Source organism: Oryzias melastigma, unplaced genomic scaffold (assembly GCF_002922805.2).
Source record: "Oryzias melastigma strain HK-1 unplaced genomic scaffold, ASM292280v2 sc00160, whole genome shotgun sequence".
Lineage (NCBI taxonomy): Eukaryota > Metazoa > Chordata > Actinopteri > Beloniformes > Adrianichthyidae > Oryzias > Oryzias melastigma.
In genome coordinates this window covers 624,202-643,508 of record NW_023416878.1, presented here as the reverse complement: position 1 = coordinate 643,508, position 19,307 = coordinate 624,202, and the positions used below count along the sequence as shown (strand labels likewise).

At 41.6% G+C, this 19,307-nt stretch overlaps 2 protein-coding genes and 1 long non-coding RNA gene across 3 annotated transcripts in view; 2 read left to right on the top strand and 1 right to left on the bottom strand.

The window, feature by feature from the left end:
• Positions 1-75: 75 nt before the first annotated feature.
• LOC112138398 (NADH-ubiquinone oxidoreductase 75 kDa subunit, mitochondrial) lies at positions 76-9,446 on the top strand. Its single transcript, XM_024260956.2, has 19 exons — positions 76-203; positions 1,503-1,579; positions 1,826-1,917; positions 2,874-2,981; positions 3,053-3,129; positions 3,284-3,365; positions 3,435-3,565; positions 3,640-3,825; positions 3,907-4,041; positions 5,230-5,344; positions 5,588-5,733; positions 6,616-6,744; positions 7,194-7,323; positions 7,388-7,548; positions 7,628-7,782; positions 8,585-8,760; positions 8,844-8,978; positions 9,064-9,136; positions 9,209-9,446. Exons 2-19 carry the CDS (start codon positions 1,507-1,509, stop codon positions 9,298-9,300), a joined length of 2,196 nt encoding a protein of 731 aa, XP_024116724.1. The 5' UTR covers positions 76-203; positions 1,503-1,506; the 3' UTR covers positions 9,301-9,446.
• A 1,272-nt stretch (positions 9,447-10,718) lies between these two features.
• zgc:110699 (uncharacterized protein LOC325371 homolog) lies at positions 10,719-14,075 on the top strand. The gene is made up of 7 exons (XM_036210706.1): positions 10,719-10,855; positions 12,085-12,141; positions 12,207-12,280; positions 12,547-12,700; positions 13,255-13,348; positions 13,437-13,508; positions 13,712-14,075. The coding sequence occupies exons 1-7, from the start codon at positions 10,804-10,806 to the stop codon at positions 13,818-13,820; spliced, it is 612 nt and encodes a 203-aa protein (XP_036066599.1). The 5' UTR covers positions 10,719-10,803; the 3' UTR covers positions 13,821-14,075.
• LOC118598220 overlaps positions 13,385-19,307 on the bottom strand; it is a 10,130-nt gene continuing 4,207 nt past the window's right edge. The window contains exons 2-3 of the long non-coding RNA XR_004947332.1: positions 18,707-18,834; positions 13,385-13,519 (exon numbers count right to left, since the gene is read on the bottom strand). This is a non-coding gene — a long non-coding RNA (uncharacterized LOC118598220). The remainder of the gene's footprint in view (positions 13,520-18,706; positions 18,835-19,307) is intronic.

Below are 19,307 nucleotides of genomic sequence, written 5' to 3'. Positions count from 1 at the left end.
AACAGATATACATTTTTTTAAATAGTCATAAAAATAATTTAATCATTTTAAACGTTTAGTTTTATTGTGAAAACTCCCGGTTACCAGTTCACCCTTTCAAATTAAAACGCAACCACGTGACTTCCGCTACTACCAAAGCAGATTTGCTGGTTGCTTTAAGTAACATCACCGCTGTTCTGGTCAAGAAGGCCAAATAGCTGAAGGTAGGAGTTGACAGTATCACTTACATTTGTGCGTAAATTTAAATATTCTTCGCGTTTGCAACACAAATAAGAACACAGCAAGCTGTTTGAGCAAACGACTTTAATTAGCTGCTAGCTACATGCGCCGGCCGTGTCCTTGAATAGGACTGTTAGCTAACAGGGTTAGCATGGAAGCTGGAGTGATCATTAATGCCTTTTTGACTATCGACAGCTCTGCTATTTATTATTCTATGTGCCCGTATAATCCTGTATTATAAATAGAGTTTTGTTTGCAGTAACTATTAAATCGTAATTACGTCACCAGAGCTTGTTGTTGACATATTAGCAGCTAGTTTCACACAATTTTAAGTTAACATTTTTCTTTCTAGTGTCTTTTCCTTTTGAAATTCAGTAATATTATGTGTTGTAGTTTGGATCAAAATGCTAAAATCAATGATTTTTTGTACTATCAATCCTGCTAACAAAAACAAATTAAATGGTTTTTTTTAATGCTGTTGGGTTGTTTTGTTGTTCTTTCAGTTTACAAAGTAAAAGATTTTTAAAACGCATACTTTTTCACATTTATGTTTTGAATTTTGCTTTTTTTCTTACAAAAACATTTTTTAGTTTAAAAGTTTATAGCAATTTATAAGATTTTGTCATCTTTTTTAAAGTTAAGTTAGAATACAGCCTTCATTTTTCTCATTATATTTGCTAATGAAATATTAAAACATTTTTGAGAATTAAACCACATTTTTTGTTTGCTTTTTATTTTCTTAAATTACTTTAGAATTTTTATCTTAAATAAACGTTTTCTGAGTTATTGGTTTTCATAAAATGTTCAGAATTTTACTTTTATGTTAGTTTAAAGCTAATCTTTGTAAATCATATTTTAGCAGCTTTAACAGAACTGGTTAACATTTACAAACTTGACAGCCAGACTTCAAACATTGATTTTCCTTTGTAAACAACAGAGACAATTTTCTAAAAAGTGTTTTATTTCAGCAGCCACTTTAATTTATAATACTATTTTATATTGAAACGTTTAGGATTAAAGCAACAAATCATAAATGTTTGAGGTAAAATTCAGATTTTTATCAATAATTTATCATCACACCCTTTTTTATACATTACATTTTTTTTATTTGAGTATTTGTTCTCCTAAATTTGTATTCAGTATTTAAGGAATCCCAAAGCGGTCTAGCCCGATTGTCTTGTCACAGATCATCGTTCGTTAGCTTGGCTCTGTTCAGATCCAGGAGGATCATGTTGGTTTGACTGACTGAAGTAAAGATGGAGTTTGACTGTGTTCCGTTGCAGCGTCATGTTGCGACTGCCGACTGTTGGCCGAGCTCTGACGGGAGCCACCAAGGCCAGCCTGGCTGCTCCCAGTCCTGGTAGGAACTCATCTCTTCATTTTAATGGAAATGTGGAAAGTTTTTTCACTTTGGAAGCAAGTAAAATCATCTCGTAGGAGACCATCTTTATCTGTAGTTGTATGTTTTATTTTTTTTGTAGTTTTTTATTTGTAGTTAGTAGTAACGTTTAAACATGCTGACATAAATGATCAGCGCTTTGACATAAATATCCTCCTTTCTGTTTGACTGTAAGCGTTTTGACAGGACGTTGCTGCTTTCTTTCAGTGCGGACTCCTGTGCGTGCGGCCAGCAACATGGTGGAAGTGTTTGTGGACGGGAAACCGGTGGAGGTGGAGCCTGGAACCACGGTGCTGCAGGTAACAAACGTGCTTTTCTATTTCTAGTGTTTTTACGGTTCGTTCTTACACTTTTTCATGATGATAAAAGTAACTTAACATCATTGTAGATCATGTGTCAAAGTCAAGGCCTGTGGGCCGGATCCGGCCCTCAGGGTAATTCTATCCGGCCCTCCAGATCATTTTATTTTATTGTTATTAATGACCCGATGTTATCTTGTGCTCATTTCTAACTTGTATAATTTTGACAAAATATATTTTTATGGAGAGTAAAATATTGAAAGTTATTTAAGGTTTAAGTTGATTTATTTTGGAATACTATTCCTGCCTTTTTATTATTCAGAATTATGTTAAAAAGTTACAGTTTTAATAATTGGCATTCTGCTAGCATTAGCTACATGCTAGCTGTTTTGGCTAATTAAGGCTTTTTTTGTTATGTTTTTTAGTCTAATTTGGTATTTAGCTATATTTTAGCTACGTGTTAGCTGTTAGGGCTAAGTAGGGCTTTTTTGTTTTTTTAGGCTAATTTGGCATTTAGCTAAAAATCCAGCTACAGGCTAGCTGTTTTGGCTAATTAAGGCCTTTTTTAGATATGTGTTTTGGAGTTTAGCTAAAATTTTAGCTACGTGCTAGTTGTTTTGGCTAATTTAGGCTTTTTATCTGTTTGTTTTTTTTTAGTCTAATTGGCATTTAGCTATTTTTTTAGCTGACTATCAACTTCAATACAATTCATTTTTTTACGGTTAGTTACAGTTCAAAGTTACGGGTTTAATGTTTATCCTATTCGGTCTAAGTTGCGTTTTGGATTTCTCCCCCCAGTACGATTGAATTGTACACCCCTTATTGTAGATCATGCTGGAAAGCTTTTATTTTGGAAGTCTTGAAGGGAAGCTGTTGTTTTGTCCAAACCTTTAGTGATGTCATGTGAGAACCTCATTAAATATCTGTCATTTATACATCCTATTGGTCTCTTTCAGGCTTGTGATAAGGCAGGAATCCAGATCCCACGCTTCTGCTACCACGAGCGCCTGTCGGTGGCGGGAAACTGCCGCATGTGTCTGGTGGAGATTGAAAAAGCTCCAAAGGTGTTTATCCTGGTTTGTCTTGATTGGACTCTGTCAGAATTAGAAGCTGAGTCTCCTGTGTGCTCCTGCAGCCTGTCGCCGCCTGCGCCATGCCGGTCATGAAGGGCTGGAACATCCTCACCAACTCTGAGAAGACCCGCAAAGCCAGGTGTGAGGCGCGGCGATCCGCGCGTTGTCACGGCGATCCGCGCGTTGTCACGGCGATCCGCGCGTTGTCACGGCGATCCGCACGTTGTCACGGCGATGCCCTCGTGGTTGCGCGGCTTTGAAGACTAGCTCACGCTGGATGTGTTTGTCCTCAGGGAGGGCGTGATGGAGTTCCTGCTGGCCAACCACCCGCTGGACTGCCCCATCTGCGATCAGGGAGGGGAGTGCGACCTGCAGGTGGCTGTTCCATCTCTGAGCCCCTCCCCCCCCTGAAGGAATCCTTTCTAAAGCGGGTTCTGTTCTCAGGATCAGTCCATGCAGTTCGGCTCGGACCGCAGCCGCTTCACGGAGGGCAAGCGGGCGGTGGAGGACAAAAACATCGGGCCTCTCATCAAGACCATCATGACCCGCTGCATCCAGTGCACCCGCTGCGTCCGGTGAGCCCCGCCCCCTCCACAGCGGGAGTTTGACAGACTAGGAGGATCTTTATCCCCGCCGTTTGTTTTCCCAGGTTTGCCAGTGAGATCGCCGGAGTGGAAGACTTGGGAACGACGGGAAGAGGGAACGACCTGCAGATCGGGACGTACGTGGAGAAGATGTTCATGTCGGAGCTGTCGGGGAACGTCATCGACGTGTGTCCCGTCGGCGCCCTCACCTCCAAACCGTACGCCTTCACGGCGCGGCCGTGGGAGACCAGGTCTGCCGCCTCCTTCCTGGCGTTGGCAGCTTTCCGCCGTCTCCAGGCGATCCCTGCTTCATCTGTTTCTGCCGTTCGCAGGAAAACGGAGTCGATCGACGTGCTGGACGCCGTGGGCAGCAACATCGTGGTGAGCACCAGAGGAGGGGAGGTGATGAGGGTGATGCCGCGGCTCCACGAAGACATCAACGAGGAGTGGATCTCTGATAAAACCAGGTGATGGAGGCTTTGGCATCTTCTCCTCATTCCACCTTAAGATGCTCCTAAACCTGTGAGCCTTAGAACGTCCTCTCCACTTCAGACAGATATCTTCACCTTCTGATGTCTTCTCTTGACGCTTGCAGGCGTATCGGCTGTTAGAACTGGTTCACTCTGTCTGGGTTTGAAGAAAATGAATAATTTATGAATGAAAATAAAAAAAAATCCAGGCTAAAGTCTCACCAGCCAGCCCCCAAAAACAAGAATATCTCACTGCTATTTGACATTTTTCCTGGAACTCTGTTTTTTTCAGCTTTTTCTTATTTTCTCATAAATTTTATTTAATGTGTTTGTGAATAAATGATAAAAACATTTTTCTGGGAGAATTTTGATCCAGCTGGATTTCAGGTAATCTACACAGGTGGGGGCGTGTCTGTGATGTCGGTGGGCGGGACTTTCACGGTGAACCGCAGAGTTTCCTCAATTTTTAGATGACACTGGTGCTTGTTGTGATAAATTCCTGTCGGTCCCCATCCCAAAATAGAATAACGATCAGTTTCCTCATTGTTGGATTTCTGATAGCAGACAGCTCCGTTTGGCTCCGCCCCCCATAGCAGATGCTCTGCTGCTGCATTACAGCCGTCAGATTGACATTCGTTCTCCGCCTAATCTATGAAAATAAAAGATCGCTTTTGTCCAAAAACTACAAATAAATGCCTTATTATCTCTTTGATTTAATAAAATCTCAATCACAGAATATAAAAAAGTTTATTTTAGACAGTTTTATTTGGCTGATCTCATAGATGCCTGGTGGAGCGCCTGAGCTCATTAATAAATATTAGTAATTAATTATGTTCTATATATGTTCGTCACCATTCACAGCTCTAAATATAATGTTAGTTATTTATATAACACATTAGTATGAGTTTGGCTCCAACAAAAAAAAAGAATTTCACTTTTTTACCAAGTCTATTGAAGTTTTGAGATTATTTTTCTCTCGTTTTGTTTTATTTATATGTCAATTTTAACATTAATTCAAACTATTTCATAATTATTATACTGGTGTGATTAATTTGTTTTTTTTTCCTTATACTTGAGTTTAATTAAGCTGTTTTTTTTCTGCTTATCCAGCTGTTGTTCTTACTAATAAAGTTTTATTGGAGTCGGTGCATCAGAAGGGCTGAACAGATTGGTGTTTTTCTGTAGGTTTGCGTACGACGGTCTGAAGAGGCAGCGGCTAACTCAGCCAATGGTGAAGGACGAAGCCGGTCAGCTGACCCCCACCTCCTGGGAGGACGCCCTGACCCGCGTCGCTGGAGCTGTGAGTCTGAGGCTTCAGTGGATCTGTTTGATTGGAGTTCCACACCAGGCCATCCGTACCGTACCCGAGTACACTTGCTCATGTTGCCGTGTGTGCATCAAAATCCTAACAAACTCCCAAAATTGTGTCGATTTCAGCTTCTTCTGGAATACATTTATGTCCTTAAAATCTTCATTTTTAGGTTGAAGCTGGAAGAAGGAAAAGTTTGTATGTCTCACTTATTAAGATGAACTATCTTTGCAGCTTCAGAGCGTTCAGGGAAACGAGGTCGCCGGCATCGCCGGAGGCCTGGTGGACGCCGAGGCTCTGATCGCCCTCAAAGACCTTCTCAACAGACTGGACTCGGAGAACCTGTGCACAGAGGAGCTCTTCCCCATGGCGGGGGCAGGGTAGGAAACGGGGAGGGAAATGGACGTAATGGTTTAAGAGTCGCTGCTGAAACAGTAGGGGTTCACTATTGATCACTTTCACCAAAACTCCTCCCACTTCAGAGCAGTGAAGGGTTATGGGGGTTTATCAGAGACACCTTTTGATGTGTTCTAGAGAAATAAAAGCTGTTTGGAGTCGCAGCTCCAGGTTTCAGCAGATTATGGATTAAGACAGCTCAAAACCTCAAAAGAAACCGTCTAGAATCCTGCAGGACATGAGGAAAACAATGGAGGAAGTTTGTCAGTGAGCTAACAACGTTAGCAGTGTTAGCTCACAGCCTCTGCCTTTACTGCTCTATTACTCTGGAGTCCTGCGCTGCAAGGATCAGATGGTTTCTGCTGTTCTTCTTTCTTATTGCACCTTTGAGTTCGCAGTTCTAAGCTTTCAAAGTTTCCCTGTTGCTCGCTCATTTTTCATTGTGAGAATGTAATGCATGTATCGCAGGGTCAAACCGCACAAAATGACGTGACATTTGACATGAACGTATGAGGAATGTGGGCGTCGTCGGCGTAAGATAGCTGTTGCTAAGGAAATCCAAAAATGGACTTTTGTTTGATTCTTCTAAAAATGACAGACCTGTTCAGCTGCCCCAGGAGACCAAAAAATTAAATGGTTGCTATGGAGATGAGACCTAAAGAAAAACTGCAATTTTGAAAAAAACATTTTTTTAGTTGCAAATTTGTCTTGTTGAGCTCTAACTAGGGAGGCAGTGGGGGAGGGGCGTGTAGCAGCTGCTCAATATTTTTAAATCATGTAAAAAATAACTGGGGGGGTTCAAATCCTGGTGCAGGACGCGTGACCTCACAGTGACGCAGCACCTCTTCCTCCTGGTCTCTCCTCAGCACCGACCTGCGCTCCAACTACCTTCTGAACAGCCGCATCGCCGGCGTCGAGGAATGCGACCTGCTGTTGCTGGTTGGAACCAACCCCCGCTACGAAGCTCCGCTTTTCAACGCCAGAATCCGCAAAAGGTAATCCAGAAGCTCCAGCGCTCGACCCGCATCCACCTGCCAGGCTGCAGGAGGGCGTGTCCCGCTCACCTGTTAACGAGCTCTTTAAATTGGTTCAAATTTCTTTATGAATTCATGCTGTGAGGATTCGCTTCATTTTAACAGGAGCGTACCACCTTAAAAAGTTCCTAGAAATTATGGGAAACCTGGAAATTCACAATTGAACTAATTAAGTGATATTCAGGCTGGAATGTGAACATTTTATAACATGTACCTATAAACACTGGATTCAGAGAAAGATCTGCAGAAAAAGCTCCTGTCAAATGTGCAGGGAGGTTGCTGTGGCTTCCTTTGACCACCAGAGGTCCTCGTTCTCCTCGTTCTTCCTGAATCCGGTTTTAAACAACCTGCTGAGCAGGAATTGCTCATGAAATGGTTAAGACTGCAATACCGTCCTCTGTCTGTGTCAGCTGGCTTCACAACGACCTGCGAGTCGCCATGGTGGGTCACAGCGTGGACCTGACCTACAGCTACGATCACCTGGGGGAGGAGACATCGGTCCTGACCCAGCTGGCTAACGGCACGCACCCCTTCTGCCAGGTGAGCGCACCTTCACCCACAGTACGCTCCATTCTTTCTGCTGTGACTCACGTCTGGTCCACAGGTCCTCGCCGCCGCCAAGCGTCCCGTCGTGGTCGTGGGCAGCAGCGCCTTGCAGAGGGAGGACGGCGCGGCCATCCTGAGCACCGTCTCCACCATCGCTCAGAACGCCAGGACCAGCAGCGGGGTGGAGGATGGCTGGAAGGTTCTAAACGTCCTGCACAGGTTCCACTTGGCAGCACTTTAACAGTCTGATGTGGTTGAAACACGGCCCTGTTGGTTTGACGGACGGTCCTGTGCTCAGAGTGGCCAGCCAGGTGGCCGCGTTGGATCTGGGGTACAAGGCGGGAGTGGACGCCATCAGGAAGAACCCGCCCAAAGTCCTGTTCCTGCTGGGAGCCGACGCGGGCTGCATCACCCGAGCCGACCTGCCTGAAGGAAGCCTCATCGTCTACCAAGGTGCAGATAGTCCCACAACACTGAGCCAAACAGAACATCGAGTATTGAATAGTAAATAGTAAAAGTCACCATCCCCCGTTTGACCCGCCCCCACTGGCTGAGCAGCTGTGCCCCTCACTTCCCCTTCTGCACCTGGTCATAGCAGCATGACAAATTCATTCAAATTAAATCACTTTTTTCAAAACGGCTTTACTGTTAGTTTTGTTTCCATAGCAACCATTTAATTTTTTATTCATCTGGGCGTGGCGAACAGATCTATGTCCTTTTTAGAAGAATCTGCAAAAGTAGTTTTTTAGATTTGCTTAGCAACCGAGGTTTTTTTGTTAACCACGCCCACATTCCTATTGTTTTCTCAATGTATGTTATATTGTTTTGTTCAGCTTGAGCCAATGATTTGTGTCTAACATTTTAACAATATTTTGGTAAAAAAATATGCGAGTAACAGATAAATGTCGATTTTGCAGTCTTGCAATAAAAAAAAATCACTTTTTTCAAAATTGCGGCTTTACTGTTCGTTTAATCTCCATAGCAACCATTTAATTTTTTGGTCATCTGTGTGTGATGAACAGATCTATGTCGTTCCGTAAGAGTCTGCAAAAGTAATGTTTAGGTATAAAAAGCGCGAGTAACGGAGAAATGTCACTTTTGTTGGCTTTGCTATCTTGAATTTTAAAACTACATTACCCAGAGTTCTGTGGATATTTGTTCTCCAAACTATGTTTTGGTTTATAAAAATCTCTCCTCATGCTTTTAATGTGATGGGCAAAAAGAGAAAAACACGATTAAACTTGCACCTGTGCAGGTCACCATGGCGACGTGGGCGCCCCCATGGCCGACATCATCTTGCCCGGCGCCGCGTACACGGAGAAAAGCGGCACCTATGTAAACACGGAGGGGCGGAGCCAGCACACCAAGGTGGCAGTGACGGCTCCCGGGATGGCCCGTGAGGACTGGAAGGTCATCCGAGCCGTGTCAGAGGTCAGCGGGGGTTTTCCCGGCACGGTCGGCGCCGGACTTGCAGGTTGAGTGTGAATGTAACGCCACGCGTGTCCCCCCTGCAGCTGGCTGGAGTCACTCTACCCTACGACACGCTGGATCAGGTCCGGTCCAGGCTGGCAGAGGTCTCCCCCAACCTGGTCCGTTACGACGACGTGGAGGGGGCGAACTACTTCAAACAGGCCAACGAGCTCGCTATGGTGCGTTCAAAGACATCATGAATCATCGGAAACGCCACGCTCTCTCTAATCTGCTCTCTCTAATCTGCTCTCTCTTTGCATACAGACGGTGAATCAGAACCTCATAGCAGCTCCTCTGGTGCCTCCTCAGGTCTCTGCAAAGGATTTCTACATGACAGGTAAACGTTTGTTTACGTAAACAACGAACAGACAACCTCCAAATGTTCACCTGCTGCTCTTTGTGCCTCCAGACCCCATCAGCAGAGCGTCCCAGACGATGGCCAAGTGTGTGAAGGCTCTCACGGAGGGAGCCGCCGCCGTGGACGAGCCGTCAGTCTGCTAAAACCCCTTTCTCCTCCCGTCCTTAAACGCACCATGCTCTATAATTTAAAGTTTCCATGTTACCTGTGTATACTTATAAACCGTTTTCTCCCCGCAAAACAGCTTTGTTGATTCAATATAAATAAAATCTGGTTTAAATGACTTTCATTTTGTTGGGAAACGTTTTTTTTTTTTTATATCAGGTTTTTGTCACTTTAAGTGTTAAAATGGAAAATATCAGTTTATCGCACTAAAGAAATGAAAATGTAATGTGGACTTATTGGTAGATTTTATATTAAGTGAGTTAAATATGAGCATAAAAATGCTTTAATTGAAGTTTTAGGAGATTTTTCAGTCATACGTCCAACCTGAAATACCACAGATTTGATTGTTTACAGCACACACCGTAGCATGATAAACATTTGGAAAAAAAATCGTAATTAGCCAAAACAACTAGTATGTGGCTGAAATGTTAGCTTAAACCCCAAAATAGCCTAAAAAATCTCAGTAAATGCCAAAATAGTCCAAAAATCTATCATAATGCCAAAATTTAAAACTTTAAAACTAACGTTTTAACATAATTATGAATAAAAAGTCAGGAATATTATTCCAGAATAAATCAACTTAAACTTTTAAAAACTTTTAATATTTTACCCTCCATAAAAGTATATTTTGTCAAAATTATACAAGTTAAAAATAAGCGTAAGATAACATCGGGTCATTAATAACAATAAAATAAAATGATTGGAGGGCCGGATAGAATTACCCTGAGGGCCGGATCCGGCCCCTGGGCCTTGAGTTTGACACATGTGGTTTACAGGGTTAAACTGAATGAGTTCAAGTTTTCTTAAAGACATTAATTGAAATAACATATTTGGGCTACAATGTTAATATTTAAGAAAACTGAACCTGTTTTAAATGAAAAACGTTTCATGCAGATTTTAGTGCGATAAATACTGAATAAATATCTAAAGCAGCAGCCAGAGATGAGTTCTTAAGTAAATATTATGACGGTTTATTGATTTTTGAAGGGCTTTATTGATTATTCTGTGATGAAAAATTGTTTACTGTGAAAGAAAAAAGGAAAAATATAAATAAACGTTACATTTTTAATCATATTTGTTGTCTTTAAACTTCAATCTCATCAAATTTAAACAGTTTTTTTAATAAAACGAATCAATATTTAATTGTTGATCATATTGACTGGATTCAATAACTAAATTAACGAGAGCACAAGTTCACGGCTGATGACCCAGGAGATGCTCACCTGAACTCCAAGGCTTCAACGTGGGATTTGAACCTGCGACACCAAACATGATCCTCACGGACGAGGAGGAGGAGGAGGAGGGGGAGGGAGTTCCTGTCTGACCCCCTCCCCTCTTTAAAATTGTCCAGACTCCTCCTGGGATCCTCACTGCTGCACCGACTGTCTTTATGTAACACCTCCATATTTTGACCTCCATTTTCCACGATTCCTCCTGCGACTTCGACCCCCCAACCCCCAGGTGAGGTGCGGGGCCCCAGCATGCAGCCAGTGAAAATCCTCGTTCTGGGGGCTGGGGATTCTGGGAAAACAGGTGAGGAAAACGCTGACAAATGTGGATTTATCAGTCATTTCTTGCAGAATTTTGAAATATTTTTGTGGATTTTGTTGCATAGATTTTCTCTGTCGTTGACTGACACAACCCGGGTTCCATCTCTTTTGTCTTTTTAAAAAAAAGTTTAAGTCAACACATATTTGATGCTTTTACATTGTTTTTGTCCCATATTTTTTCATTTTATGAAGATTTTTTTCTTGTGTTTTGCTGCTAAATTCTGTTTTGTGACCGTCAGCAGACACTTTAGGTCTATCGGTCTAGTTGGGTCAATTTCCTTTAAGTTATCTGAAATTTAAAATAGATTTTAAGCATCTCTAATTTATTTTTATCTTATTTTGTGTGTATTCTCCTTTTTAATTGGTCATATAAAAGATGTATTAAAAGATATTTTCACCAATGTGATAACATTTCAGGGTTTTTTTCAACTTTTGTTTTATTATTTTTGCATATATAATAGAAAGACTAAAAAACAAGAACAGAAAAGTTTACTTAGAATTAAATGTTTTCATTCAAAGATTTTTAAAATTATTAAGATCTAAAGTTTGAGTTGAATAAAAAATATTTCGATTAAAGTTTTAAAAAGTTAGCTTGCTACATGTCCAGACGCCCGATGGACAGCGCAGCGTGCTAGCAAGCTCCTCTGTAGCGAGCTCCAATGTATTGTGTTAGTGAGCTCCGCTGTAGCATGCTAGCTAGCTCCTCATTAGCCAATTAGCTAGCTTTGCATTAGTATGCTAGCGAACTCCACTATAGCGAGCTAGTGAGCGCCACTATAGAATGCGAGCAAGCTCTTCTGTAGCAAGTTAGTGAGCACCACATTAGTATGCTAGCGAGGTCCTCGATAGCGAATTAGTGAGCTCTGGTGTAGTAAGCTAGTGCACTCCGCTGCATTGAGCTAGCGCGCTCCGCTGTATTAAGCTAGCAAGCTACGCTGTTCACCGGGCGTTTGGATAGCCTAGTGAGCCAATTCCACTGAATCCTCACTTCAGCCAGTTGGACAAACCCAATCAGGACCACATCTTCTGCCCACCTTTAAACCATATAGGCCCCACTTGCTGGGTATTTAGTGTTTTTTTTTTCTTTTTTCAATTTAATGTGTTTCAATCAATTATCGTTTGTTAGACTGATTTAGTGACAGCTTTTGATCTCATTCTACATGTAGACAGTGTTAATATTCTATTCTATCCTATTCTACGTTGTGTCTGCAGCGCTTTGCGTCCGCTTCATCACCAGACGTTTTATAGGAGAATATGACCACAGAAGAGGTGAGTCGGACTCATTTCTGCCGCGCGTCCTGACTCCTCCCATAACGTGACGGACCCTCCTGCAGAGATGACGTACAGGTGCAGCCGGACGCTGGACCACGAGGACGTGGATCTGGAGATCCTGGATTTACCTTCTAAGGTTCCTTTTTTTAACTCATATTTTTAAGTGATATTCTAGGAACAGAAACTGTGACGCTTTTTACTGTTTACAAAAAAGGATTATTTCAAAATAAGTCTATTTTTTAAATAACGTTTTGAGGGGTTTTTTGGACATAAATACACAAAAACAAACAAAGAAATATCTAGAATGATCAAAAATCAAAAGTAACAAGAAGTAAATAAACAAAAATACAACGCATTAGAGTTTTTCTTTACTTCAACAACGAACTACTTCCTGCTCCACAGGTTCTGGAGGTCCAGGAGAGTCTCCCTGCGTCTCTGGAGTCCTCCATCTGCTGGGCTGATGGTTTCCTCCTGCTGTACTCCATCACCCAACGCCTCACCTTCATGGAGGTTCCTCGACTCAAGGCGCTTATTGACAAAACCAAACACTCTCTCAGTACGTTGATATTTATTGTTTTTTTCCTGCAGATTGAAACGTTCCTTCATCTCACGTCAATAAAGTTTTAGAAATGATAAAAAAAGCGTACTGCAAGTTTGGATATCTGGTCTCCTCACATCCAATAACAGCTACAGAGTTCTATTCCCACTGGTTTGTAGAAGTGTTTGATGAACTGCTGAACTGGACTGTGTTTGCTCGACTGTCTGCGTCACACACACACACACACACCCCTACATGCACACAGATGGAGCAGAGACACAGGCCTTGTTTGGTATAGTAGGTAGAGCGTCCAGGATGAACACCACCGACTCATGAAACTGCTTTACTGTCACTTCACCGAGTGTGTGTGTGTGTGGGTGTGTGTCTGTGTGTGAATACACGTGTGTGTATGCTCATGCATTGCTGTATCTGTGTGAAACTCTGTGTGCATGTGCTTTGGTTATGTCTATTGATATGTGTATCGGTGTGTCTGTCTGTATCGGTGTGTGTCTGTGTGCACATGTGTGTGTCTGTGTGTGTGCTTACGTGTGTGGGGGGTGTGTGTGTGTTAGTCCCTCCCACAGTGCTGGTCGCCAACAAGGCCGACCTGGAAGTGGGCAGGGAGGTGACAACAGAGGAAGGACAGACACTAGCTAAAGATTTAAGGTTGGAGTGTTTGCGGTGCTTTTACTTTGAAGTTTTGAGTTCTTCCTTCTGGCTGTGAGACGTCGCTCCACCGTTTCCATGTGTGTAGATGCAGCTTCAGAGAGCTCTCTGTGGCTGAGGCCGCTTCAGGAGTGGAAGCAGCGTTCCTTCAGCTCATCAGGTTTGTTCAGTCTTTGGGGGGTGTTATAATAATGATTCACATGTTACAAATACATTTAAAATGTTGTATTGTGCAAATAAAACTGTTCCAAACTGCATCATATTTGTATTTAAACAACAACCCTCCATAGTATAGAGAATATTGGTGTTTTGCTCCAAACATCGATCTGTTTCTGTGTAAGTTGTTCTGTTTTGTGTTAACAGGCAGGTGTTGGACCAACAGCGCCCCCTGCCTGACCGTCGCTCCTACATGCTGACGGTCCGGCACGCTCTGACCCGGAAACTGACCCGGTCAAAGACCATGCAGTGGTGACTTCTGCCAACAAAGATCACCTGTTTCTGCGTTTAAATGCATCGCGAGGACCGGCATGTGTGTTCCTGTATTTATTACATTAAGAGGACACAAGTGACCTCACAGTGACCTTTCTGCTTTTTGGGGGACATGTGATCCATTCTGATTTAAGGAAATGCAGTTTTGAAGTTTAATGTGATTCAGGGGTGTCAAACTCAGACGCACAAGAGGGCAAAAATCCAAAACACACGTTAGGTCGCGGGCTGAACAGGAGAAACATTTATTGAACACTCTAAAACTGTTTTTAAAACTTCCAAACTGTAACTTTTTAACATAATTATGAACTAGATACATAACATTTCCTGTGATAATGCTAGTGTGAATGCTGTAAGCTGAATTTGACCGCTGACGATGATAGCCAGCTAAAATATTAGCTAAATGCCAAACAGGCATTAAAAAACAACAAAAAAAACCCCTTAAGTTATTCAAAACAGCTAGCATGGAGCCAAAAAACTAGCTAAAGTTCAAAATAGCCCAAAATAAACGACAAAAAAGCCTACATTTGCAAAAACAACTAGCATGTCGGGGAAATTTTAGCCAAACTCCAAAATGGAAAAAAAAAATTTTGAAAAAAAGCTCAAATTAGCCGAAACAGATGTAGCTGAAATATTAGCTAAACTCCAAAACAGCCTTTAAAAAAAAGAAAATTAGCCCAAATTAGCCAAAACAGCTAACATTTAGCTGAAACATTAGCCATACTCCAAGATAGACAAAAAAGCCTAAACTAGCTAAAAACAGCTAGAATGTAGCTGAAATATTAGCTAAACTACAAACCATCCTAAAAAAACTAAGAAAAAAAGCCTAAATTAGCCAAAACAGCTAGCATGGAGCTGAAATATTTGCCAAACTCCAAAACATCCAAAAAGTTCTTAGTAAATGCCAAAATAGTCCAAAAAGCTAGCAGAATGCAATTTTTAAAACTTTGAAACTGTAACTTTTTTAACATAATTCTGAATAATAAAAAGGCAGGAATATTATTCCAGAATAAATCAACTAGATTAAGAATAAGGTCTGATTCAGATCAATTTAGGATCAAGGATTTTATGCTGCTAAAAAGTTCAAATAATGGCCATTCTTTTAATTAAACTTTGTGAATTTAAGTTTGGGGGGATAAATAAAAGCAGCAACTAAATAAAACATCAAAGACAAAAAATGTTTGTACAGATCAGGTTAAAAAAGATGTGAGATAAATTTTAAAAACAGCAAAAATTGGCATTTTCCTTTCATGTCATGTGACTTTCCCTCCACTGGGGGGCACTGCAGGCTTTTTGGTTGATGATGAGGAGAGATGAGTAATATTTAAAGTTTCTGAAACAAAAGGTTTTTGGAAAAAACGATGACTAAAAATCAGAGTAGAACGTCAAAGCCACATTTATGTAGAATCACTTTTGAAGAGCTCAGCTCCGCTTTATCGTTGTCATAAAACGTGTTTAATAAAAGCACTATGTGTCGATAAACCTGTCTGTTTGTGATGAACTCACTACAGTAGATAATCAGAGCACTTTTGCATCATTTTTCTGTTTCTTCACATTCTCAACACTTTCTAAACTTTATGAGAATTTTAAAAACTAAAAAAAAAAGAAAGCAGACAGACGGAAAAATAAGACAAAAGATGACAAATAAGAAGGAAAGAATCCTGGGGTTTGGTTGGCAGTTTGACAGTCAGACAGCAGGCAGAAAAAGAGAAAGTTCTGTCGTCACAGTTACACTGAACACAGCATCTGGAGACAGATGGAAACATTGATGTTTTCCTTTGCTTTGTTCCCCCATAGAACACTTATTATACAATGACTCCACCCTGCTGCCACCAAAGAGCCTCACAGACTTTAAACAAATAAACTCAGATATAATGACAGATTTGGAAGGAGTGGTTGGAATTGTATAATTTCTCATGTGAAAAATTGCCTTTTTTTCATTTTCTCCAATTGTTTTGATCATTTCTTGCGTATTCGGGGCTTGTTTTGAAGTTATTGACTGATATAGACTTTTTAAAGGTTGGATTATTGTCAGAAAGACAAGTCCTGCTCCTGATTTGATGACTTGTAGGAGCAATCTTTGGTTGCTTTTTACTACCCATTGTTAACCATTCAGGTAGGATTCATCCATTGACTGTATAATATATGTCTATGGGTTCATCTAATGCCAAACAACATTGGAGTTTTGCTTACAGAAACTAGACATGAGAAACACAAGACAATAAATTATATTTATTTTTTTATTTAAAAGGAACAGGACAAAAAAAACACGATACAATTTTAAATGCGATCGATGGCATGTCCGCAGGCCATCTAGCTAACAGCTAATTTGCAGACTAGGTACGTGCCTTAAATGCTTCTTCGATTAATTATCTTCAAAAGGTCAAATTATTTTTGTTTTTTGTCAATGATTTGGCTGAATTGACAAATTCATTTTTTTTTGCATAGATGGACCGGGGTTAACTGATAAATGTTGTTAGTTCAGTGGCTCCGAAGCTACGCATCTAGCCACTTAGCCTCCAGATGGCTAGACACTAAGCACCTTGTCACAGCCTTAAAATGGCTAGCAAATAAGCACCTAGCCACTTAGCCTTGAAATGTCTAGAAACTAAGCACCTACCCACAGCCTCAAAATGGCTAGCAACTAAGTGCCTAGCCACAGTCTTGAAATGGCTAGCAAATAAACACCTTGCCACAGGCTCAAAATGGCTAGCAACTAAGCGCCTAGCTACAGACTCGAAATGGATAGGAACTAAGTCCTTAGCCACAGCCTCGGATTGACTAGCAACAAAGCGACCAGCCACTTAGCCATTAAATGGCTAGCAAATAAGCACATAGTCACTTAGCCTCATAATAGCTGGCAACTAATCATTTCTTCAATTTAGTCTTAAGATTGCGACCAATCTTAGCTAGCACCTGAGCACCTAGACACTTAGCTTCAAAAGGGCTTTCAAATGAGTGCTTAGCAATGTAGCCTTAAAATAGCTAGCAACAATGCACCTAAAAGGGGATATCAACCAAGTGCTTAACAACTTAGCCGTCAAATAACTAGCAGCTATGGTAAGCGTCTAGCCACTAAGCCTCAAAAAGGTTATCAACTAAGCGCCTAGCACCTTAGCTTTAAAATGGCTAGCAACTAAGTACCTAGCCACTTAGCATTGAGATAGCTAGCAACATAGCACCTAGCTGCTTACTCTTAAAATGGCTCGTAACTAAGCACCCAGCAACTTAGCCTCAAAATGGCTTCCAACTAAATCCTTAGCCAATTAGCTAGCAACCACTGACTGTATAGTCACTAGACATAGCGATCCCTCCCCTTCTGTGTTCCAAACAGGAAGTACCCGGAGGTTCCCAAGAAGGCCAAACTCCTATAGACTTCCACTGAGAAATAGACAGTTATGACTCATTCATTCTATTTATCAGAATAATCGTTCCTTTTCTTAAATCTTACTGTTTTTTTAACATCTTCTTTATAATCCTCAGTTTTTTTAAGATAAACGGGCCAGCGGGCCCCACCTTGAACGTTGACTCATGGTTGGAGACAGTAGTTCCTCTAAAAACATGACAGAGCGACTCCGACCAATCACTGTCGACTGGTTTCAAGATGGCGGCTGAGGATCAGGAAGCCACGGTGACGGCTGTCACTTATTTCGCGAGGGCCGCAGGTGCATTCTCTACGAGTGACGTCAACACCTCGCTTTGTCCAGTGAATTAAGCAACTGCACCTAGCCACTTAGCCTAGCGACTAACTAGCATTTTTAGTGGCTAATTGCTAGCAAGTTCGAGCCATTCTAGAAGTTCAGAACATTTTTCATCCTCTAAATAATATTTATTTAGCGTCACTCTGAGGAAGACAAATTTAAGAAAGGCAAATCCCCTTATTTGACTTTCCAAAATACAGTAAGAGCATTTGTCTAACTTAGTTAGGTTTGGAGTTAGAGTTAACCCGCCTTAATCCTCTTGTAGCAAATACTTTGCAATAGTTGCCACTTGTGAGCCGTATTTGCCATCCTTACCTTACTCATGAAAAAAGTTTAAAGGAAGTGAATCACATTTATGCTAAACATGTGAGCAGAATGCCAAGGAGCGATGAGGTAAAGCCAGTTTAAGTGTCTGGTTGTGACGGCGCATCAGGGAGGAAACCCATGGCTGAGTCACCCTTCGCTGTGCATCCACCCCATCCCAGCTTTGTTCTAGCGCTCCCCTCGTCTGTGACGCCAACCCATCCCAGCCTCGCCATCACCGGGAGGATGATGTTGATCCAGCAGGAGTGATGTCGGCAGTCACCAAGGAGACAAAAGGTCAGGACCCCATGCCAGCTTTTGGCTCAGAATAGAACAAGAGTCATGCTTGCATCATTGCTCCCATCGACCAATCGGAAGCTGGCAGTGGAAAGCGTGCATCAGAGGTGGAGCAGCCAATCACAGGCGTAGTGCGATTAAAGAGAGGAAAAGCTTTGGCTGGGGTGCAGTTGCATGTTTTTTTCCCTAAAGAGGTTTGTAGTAAATGTTATTTAATCTCTGTTAATAACAGCAGGATGCTGGTTTAATAAAAACAGACTTTTCTCTCTCCTAGAGTCCAAAAAAGACATTCGATTTTGGTTTATCTGGAAGTTTTTCATCTCCTTTTCTTCAGAAACAAAGTAGTTTCATGGCAAACATGATCATTCATTTACCCCCCAGATGATGGTGAATTATTCAAGGCTTCTGGGAAGGATGTGCAGTTTCAGAGCAGAACTGTGCATAGGGCAATGCTGGGGTGGAAAGTTGATTCATGCAATTAAAGGAAGGACGCCTGCAGAGGCTTTCCCAAAAGAGAAAGCACAAAGAAGGAGAAGGGTCAGAAAGAAGAGTTGGTAAACCTGCTTTGTACCTGCTGTTACTGCTCCTCAAAGGTCACTCCAGTCATCCAACACCGCCGGAGAAGAAAAGGAAAGGAAAGGAGGGACACCATGTCCTTTGGACGATGTTAACTGGTGTAGAAAGAATGTGAGAGATCTTCTGGCAAAGAGAGGGAAAGTGACAAATAAGGGAAAAAGTAGGACTGCAATGAGAAACCAGCTGGAGATAAGATGGCGAGTAAAATGACACGATTACATAATACAGCATTGTTTGAATAGGAGACTTGCAGTTCAGTTACTGGGCACCGCACCCTCTTCAATGACCTTTCTGTAAACTGGAAATATAGAAATCTGCTGGTGGCTTATGGACATAATGCCACACATGCATGTTCCTAAACAACCCTTGGACCATTTCCACGCAAAATTTACAACCTTTTTTACGATTTATAGGAGGAACACGGTTAAAACCGTTAACTTACTGGAACTTAATTTCCGATATCAACCAGGATTACATTAATACCTCAAACGACTCATTGACTGGACTTTACACCTCCCACTGGTACCAAATAAAGCATGGTTCCACCTGTAAATGACCCAGTTTTGCTATATATTTATTTTTATGTAATTCCTCTT

Bases quoted from the DNA above. Each gene is read 5' to 3' on its own strand.
- zgc:110699 (XM_036210706.1), top strand. From the start codon at position 10,804: ATGCAGCCAGTGAAAATCCTCGTTCTGGGGGCTGGGGATTCTGGGAAA. The intron at 12,142-12,206 runs GTGAGTCGGACT...ACCCTCCTGCAG, and splicing joins AGAATATGACCACAGAAGAG to AGATGACGTACAGGTGCAGC. The intron at 12,701-13,254 runs GTACGTTGATAT...TGTGTGTGTTAG, and splicing joins CAAAACCAAACACTCTCTCA to TCCCTCCCACAGTGCTGGTC.
- LOC112138398 (XM_024260956.2), top strand. From the start codon at position 1,507: ATGTTGCGACTGCCGACTGTTGGCCGAGCTCTGACGGGAGCCACCAAG. The intron at 3,366-3,434 runs GTGGCTGTTCCA...TTCTGTTCTCAG, and splicing joins GAGGGGAGTGCGACCTGCAG to GATCAGTCCATGCAGTTCGG. The intron at 5,345-5,587 runs GTGAGTCTGAGG...CTATCTTTGCAG, and splicing joins TGACCCGCGTCGCTGGAGCT to CTTCAGAGCGTTCAGGGAAA.